The sequence below is a fragment of the Glycine soja genome, chromosome 5 (genome assembly GCF_004193775.1).
Source record: "Glycine soja cultivar W05 chromosome 5, ASM419377v2, whole genome shotgun sequence".
NCBI classification, from domain to species: domain Eukaryota; kingdom Viridiplantae; phylum Streptophyta; class Magnoliopsida; order Fabales; family Fabaceae; genus Glycine; species Glycine soja.
Genome location: NC_041006.1, coordinates 17395446 through 17401940, shown reverse-complemented (window position 1 = coordinate 17401940; position 6495 = coordinate 17395446). Strand labels below are relative to the sequence as shown.

The 6495-nt window shown below is 33.5% G+C and overlaps 1 protein-coding gene across 1 annotated transcript; it reads left to right on the top strand.

Annotated features, from left to right (window-relative positions):
- Positions 1 to 718: 718 nt before the first annotated feature.
- Positions 719 to 6165, top strand: LOC114412380 (probable disease resistance protein At5g66900). Its single transcript, XM_028376238.1, has 6 exons — positions 719 to 1017; positions 1136 to 1795; positions 2565 to 2968; positions 3366 to 3724; positions 4354 to 4580; positions 4695 to 6165. The coding sequence occupies exons 2-6, from the start codon at positions 1189 to 1191 to the stop codon at positions 5522 to 5524; spliced, it is 2427 nt and encodes an 808-aa protein (XP_028232039.1). The 5' UTR covers positions 719 to 1017; positions 1136 to 1188; the 3' UTR covers positions 5525 to 6165.
- Positions 6166 to 6495: the final 330 nt, after the last annotated feature.

Here is a 6495-nt window from a genome sequence, read left to right as displayed (position 1 = left end):
AAATAATAGTGATTAAGTTCTACATTATTTAATGGCTAAATGTCACACCTATTATGTTTTAGTATTTTTTTTTTTACTTTCGTACATTAACTTTTGAAAATTTCATTTTAGTTCTTTTATGTTTTTAAAAGTTTTATTTTGGTATATTAAGTTTTAAAAATTTTATTTTATTTTTTTATGTTTTTTTGAAAAATTTATTTTCATCTTTTATGGTTTTGAAAGTTTAATTTTGATTTTTTCTTCTAATTTCCGTTAATAAATGTTTAAAAATTAAAGCAAGATAAAAAATCATCATTGTGATTTTAGGTTTAAAACTTCTCATCAAGATTCAATGTTTCTTATCTATATTGATGCTACTAGGATCACATTCTAATTATGGGATGATACAATTTTACTGGCTACTATTTTAAATTAATTATTTTAAAATTTAAATTTAATTGAACGTTTGTTGATAAAAATTAAAAGAAATGACTAAAATAAAATTTTCAAAAATATAAAAAATCAAATAAAACTTTCAAAATCATAAAAGATTAAATTAAAATTTTTAAAATTTAAATATAAAAATAAAATTTTTCAAAACATAAAAGATTAAATTAATTTTTTAAAATTTGATTTATTAAAATAAAATTACATTAAAATATAATGGATAAAAAAGTGAGTATATATCCTTAATTAATTCAAAGTCTAACGTTAACTAACGGTAAGTTGCTACTTTCTCATCTATCTTCCTTTTCTGCTCCTTCTTATCTCTTTCCCTGCCATTTCTAAAGGTAAAGAGTAAAGTTTCCTCAGAATTCACTTTACGCGCTGTGAGAAGGACCGTGGAAGAGAGCGAGCAGTGGTGAGGAATCTTCTTCATGGCGATACAATAAAAACGTCCGTTGTTTGAGATTCCATATTTCGAATCTTTCAAGTTGAGATCCTAACAAAAAGCTTGAATCAACTGTGCTCGTAACAAGAAGGACACCCAAGACAAAAACACGAATTTCATAGGAAGCATCCTTGGTTATTTCAAAGGTACATAAACTGTCTCTTTTCATGTTATATAAACTTGCAACTTGGGATACTCATAAGCTGCGACGTTGACTTTATTTTACTTTCATAACTTGTTGTTCCTTGTTTGGTTGTAAAATAGGAAGCACGCTAAAAAAAGAGAGAGAAAAAAAAAACACTCAAATTGGGTTATTCATGGAAGAGACTACAGAGCGTGTTGCTCTTCAAGAGAGATTGAGGATGATGTCTTCGGAAATTGTGGAAAAGGGTCAAAGCAGTGAAAGCAACAAGCAAATACTGAGGTCAACACTTAAGGATAACGCTCCCGTGGTGCTAGAGATCAAGCAATACAACGAACACTTGAATCCACCCAGAGAAGAAATCAACACCCTTATAGGAGAAAAAGATGCAAAAGAAAAATTTGTTTGTAAATGCTTCTCCAAGTGTCTATCTTTGTTTCTCTGCAGATTTGGGCAGAAGAGGGGTCATTCATTTGCTGGTGGTGAGAAGCAAGCTCTTGTGGCAAAAGATATTGAAGAGAACCTTTACAAAATGAGAGAAATTCTTGAGCTTCTTAGCAAAGGGAGTTTTGAGAAGAATCTTGGTGGTGTTGGAGGACCAATGAAGTGTCCTTTTGGTGTTCCTCAAAAACCAGAATTCACTGTTGGGTTGGATGAACCGTTGAGTAAGTTGAAGGTGGAGGTTCTTAGAGATGGTGTGTCCGTTGTTCTGCTAACTGGTTTGGGTGGAACGGGTAAAACCACCTTGGCTACTAAGCTATGCTGGGATGAACAAGTCAAGGGTAAGTTTTAACTCCTTTTTATTTCTTTGATGTATGATGGTTTGACTTGTTCTTCTTTTAGATGATGTCATTATGGCTCATCAATCTTTCATAACTTCATCCGTTATCTCTTTCCTGTGCAATATTTTGTCGTGAACTACTAGCTAATGTCAACCACGTGTTAATGTTGAAAGAAAAGTAGTAACAGAAACAGATGCCAAAAACATTATTCAAAGTTGCAAACATGGCATGCAAGTATTATGTCTTGAAAATTTGTTGGTAATGGCTTGTGAAATGTTTTAAATCCACATTTCTGAAGGTAGAGGGAGCAGCTTAGGGCAAAGTTCAAGCTTAAGGCTGTGTGCATGTTTAGTTTTGCTCATTTTTTAGAAGTTATCACTTCTGTCAACTTTATGATGCCTTTTTTGAAAAAGGAAAAGAGCTATTATTTCCCTTAGATTGTTCCAAACATTGTCTAGTTATCCTTTTAGAAGTTAATATGTGAACTAAAGCTTTTATTGTAGTCCAAATTTCATAATAAGGGCATAGCCTTGGCATCTATTCTCCGTAAATGATGCTTTAACAAATTAAAGAAGCATTTTCTTTTGACCTGTATTATTTGTTTTTCTGTTCAGTGTTCATTTAGCAGAATGTTATCTGTAATAATAATTAATAAATTATTCTGTTGCAATATATGCTCACAATCAAATGAAAATCTGATACATAATGCATTCTAAATAGTATAAGACATCAAATAGTCTGTGCTTACAGATCCCTTTGGTTTACCTAGGTAAATTTAGTGAAAATATTATATTTGTCACTTTCTCAAAAACGCCCCAGTTGAAGATTATTGTGGAGAGATTATTTGAACACTGTGGATGTCAAGTGCCTGATTTTCAAAGTGATGAAGATGCCGTTAATCAATTGGGACTTTTGCTGAGGCAAATTGGTAGAAGTTCAGTGTTGTTGGTTCTGGATGATGTTTGGCCTGGCTCAGAAGCTCTTGTCGAGAAATTTAAAGTCCAGATACCAGAATATAAAATTTTGGTGACTTCTAGGGTTGCATTTTCTAGTTTTGGCACACAGTGTATCTTAAAACCACTCGTTCATGAAGATGCAGTAACCCTTTTCCGTCATTATGCTCTCTTAGAAGAACATGGTTCAAGCATTCCTGACGAAGAACTTGTCCAAAAGGTGCAAATCATATGCGAGTTATCTGTATTTGTTCTTTTTTTTTTTTTTCTGAAGTCATTCAATTGAAGTAGACGTCACAAGATTGGATATTAACAATTGAAATCTTTTTGTTTCATTTTGAACAACGTATCATTGAACTCACTTAAAATGAAATAAAATATAAATCCATGTTTTGACCCCTCAAAATGATATGACACATTACAAGATTGGATATTAATAACACTTGAAATCTTTTTGTTTCATTTTGAACAACATATCATTGAACTCACTTAAAAGACAAATAAAATATAAATCCATGTTTTGACCCCTCAAAATGATATGACACATTACATACAGGCATCTTGGGTGCTTAAATCATAGCAATTTGGTTACTGACTATTTTTGGTTGCAAGTACAGGTTGTTCGAATCTGCAAGGGTTTACCACTTGCCGTCAAAGTAATTGGGAGATCACTCAGTCATCAGCCTTCTGAGTTGTGGCTAAAGATGGTGGAAGAATTGTCACAGCATTCTATACTTGATTCTAATACTGAACTACTTACATGCCTCCAAAAGATCTTGAATGTTTTGGAAGATGATCCTGTCATCAAGGAGTGCTTCATGGACCTAGGGTTATTTCCTGAAGACCAAAGAATTCCTGTTACCTCTCTCATTGATATGTGGGCAGAGTCGCATAGTCTAGATGATGATGGCCCAGAGGCAATGGCCATTATCAACAAATTAGACTTCATGAATCTGGCTAATGTCTTGGTAGCAAGGTACACTTACTGCTTGTATTTTCCTCTAGATTATATAGTTATATACAACAAACAACATGAATTTGTGCTCTATAGGACAAATAATTATATGGCTTGTATAGCTTATGTGAGAAGCATATGTTTCTGTTAGGAACCAAGAATTGAAATGAGAAAGAAAGAAAGGATTTTATTGACTAGTAAGAAAAGAACAGAAAATAGGAGAGAAAACTCTCCTCCAAGGATTGTCCCTTTACAAAGGATTTGTAAATTGAGATTTACAAATGATAAGATCTTCCTCTCTCCTATCCTTCTTCCCCTATTTATATCTAATAAACCCCTCTATCTAACTAACTAACCCCTTAATTAACTAATCGATATCCTAAATGTAGTAAATAACTTATTAATAGTCTAACTATGTTAACTAACTTTCCCTTCACCTTATATCCTAACAGTTTCATGATATAATATTCCAAAATGACCGTTTATCTCAGATTGAAATTAAGAACCTCATATTTTTTTAACTGATTTGATTTAGAGGACAGAAGTTGAAATTCATAATTATTGTTCTTGATTTAGAGGGCAGAAGTTGAAATTCATAATTATTGTTGAAATTAAGAATCTTAAGGAATTGTATTCTGCTTCCATACCAGGAAAAATGCTAGTGACACAGACAATTACTACTACAATAACCATTTCATCGTCCTTCATGACCTTCTGAGAGAACTTGCAATTTATCAAAGCACTCAGGAACCAACGGAAGAGGGAAAAAGATTGATTATTGAGATAAATCAAAATAAACCTCGTTGGTGGCTTGGGGAGAAGTCAACACTGCTTAAGCACCAACAGGCCACTGCCCAAACATTGTCTATATTAACTGGTGAGTTATCTTTTCAAAGTATATACTTACAAAGTAAAAAAATGGTAATATGAATGTTGTGATCTGCCATTCATTAGTCTTCCATAACTAATGCATCAAGGGTTGCGTTTGCAGATGAAAATTGCACTTCAGATTGGCCCCAAATGCAACTAGCTGAAGTTGAGGTTCTGATTTTTAATATTCGAACTAAACAGTATTTCTTTCCGGATTTCATAGAAGAAATGAACAAACTCAAAGTTCTTATAGTCACAAATTACAGTTTCTATCCTTCTGTAATGAACAACTTTGAGCTGATTGGCTCTTTATCTAATAACCTGAAAAGAATCAGATTAGAGCGGATTTCTGTTCCTTCCTTTGTTGCAATGAAGAATCTTAAAAAGTTATCCCTCTACCTGTGTAATATGAAACGGGCGTTTGAAAACAATGACATGCTAATTTCATATGCTTTTCCAAGTCTTGAAGAGTTGAATATTGACTATAGCAAAGACATGGTGGGATTGCCTAAGGAGCTCTGTGATATTATCTCCCTGAAGAAGCTCAGTATTACTAATTGCCACAAACTCTCTGCACTGCCGCAAGAAATTGGAAAGTTGGAGAATTTGGAACTCCTAAGGCTCAGTTCCTGTACTGATTTGGAAGGGTTACCAGATTCTATTGGAAGGCTTTCAAAGCTACGACTTCTTGATATCTCAAATTGCATAAGCCTTCCTAATTTGCCAGAGGACTTTGGTAATCTGTCTAATCTACAAAATCTCTACATGACAAGTTGTGCAAGGTGTGAAGTGCCACCCTCAATCGCCAATCTTGAGAATTTAAAGGAGGTGGTATGTGATGAAGAGACGGCTGCTTCATGGGAAGATTTCAAACCTCTACTTCCCAATCTAAAGATAGATGTTCCTCAAGTTGATGTTAACTTGAATTGGCTTCATACAATTTCCTCGTAATACTTGCTTCATGCAGTTCAGGTTGTCTTTCCCAAGAGTCCATGATCACACCAAAAAGCAAAAACAACTAAATACAGTTTTCACATTGGATTATGGTAAAAGGAAACATCCCCCTTATTAATCAGTGCTGAAGGGGATTTGCTGTTAAGGAACTCATCAAACACAAAACCTTTATGAATATCCAAGTTCAACAAAGAGATTCATAATTTTGTGATCAGCTAAGATATCCATCCTTTTATATATCCATCAATTGGATGGAAGAAAGACAGCTTGAGTGTCAACTCACTATGTCCGAAGCATCTAATGGTATGACATAACTGAGCAATGGTTCTGGGGTCTAATTCAAAATTCTAGTAGCAATGTGCTTGTTTGTCTGTAAAAAGCTTGAATATTTTGGAACATAAGGCCATTGAGTGTTTTAGGGACCTATGTATTTTTATTCCTAAAGACCAGAGGATCCCGATCATGCCGCTGCAGCAGAGAAAATTTATGAACAGGTCAAACTGAACATGGCTGATTTTGTTGTTACAGGGTATGGTGGCATGCTCTTAAATAATTTGATGTGCTGTGCTATAATCATGTAAAGCTTAAGCCACTTATAAGAATAAACAGGATACAATACTCTGCTGTTAAATTTGCTAGATTTTATGCATGGGAGCAAGAGCCAAATGAATGCTCATGAAGAAAAAAGCTTCTACCCTCGCGTGGAAATGGAGTAGAAGCAAACAGAAAGGAAGGAAGTGACTGATGAGACAATATCAAATATCTACTGTTTGTCAGAGAAAAGGACGTTATTGTCACGGGATCCACCTGGAAACACTTCCCTTCTAAAATTGCGATGAAATTGGACAAAATGATATATTTTTTTGTTTTAATTTTTAAAAATTAATCTTTTAATTAGTAGAGTAAAAATATAATTTAAAAGTAAAAAAAAATTCTTAAGATAAAATTAATAGAGTAAAAGAAGTTTT

Excerpts from the sequence above, each read along its gene's own strand:
- LOC114412380 (XM_028376238.1), top strand. The coding sequence starts at position 1,189 with ATGGAAGAGACTACAGAGCGTGTTGCTCTTCAAGAGAGATTGAGGATG. Across the intron at positions 3,725-4,353 it reads GCTAATGTCTTGGTAGCAAG|GAAAAATGCTAGTGACACAG; the intron begins GTACACTTACTG and ends CTTCCATACCAG. Across the intron at positions 4,581-4,694 it reads AACATTGTCTATATTAACTG|ATGAAAATTGCACTTCAGAT; the intron begins GTGAGTTATCTT and ends TTGCGTTTGCAG.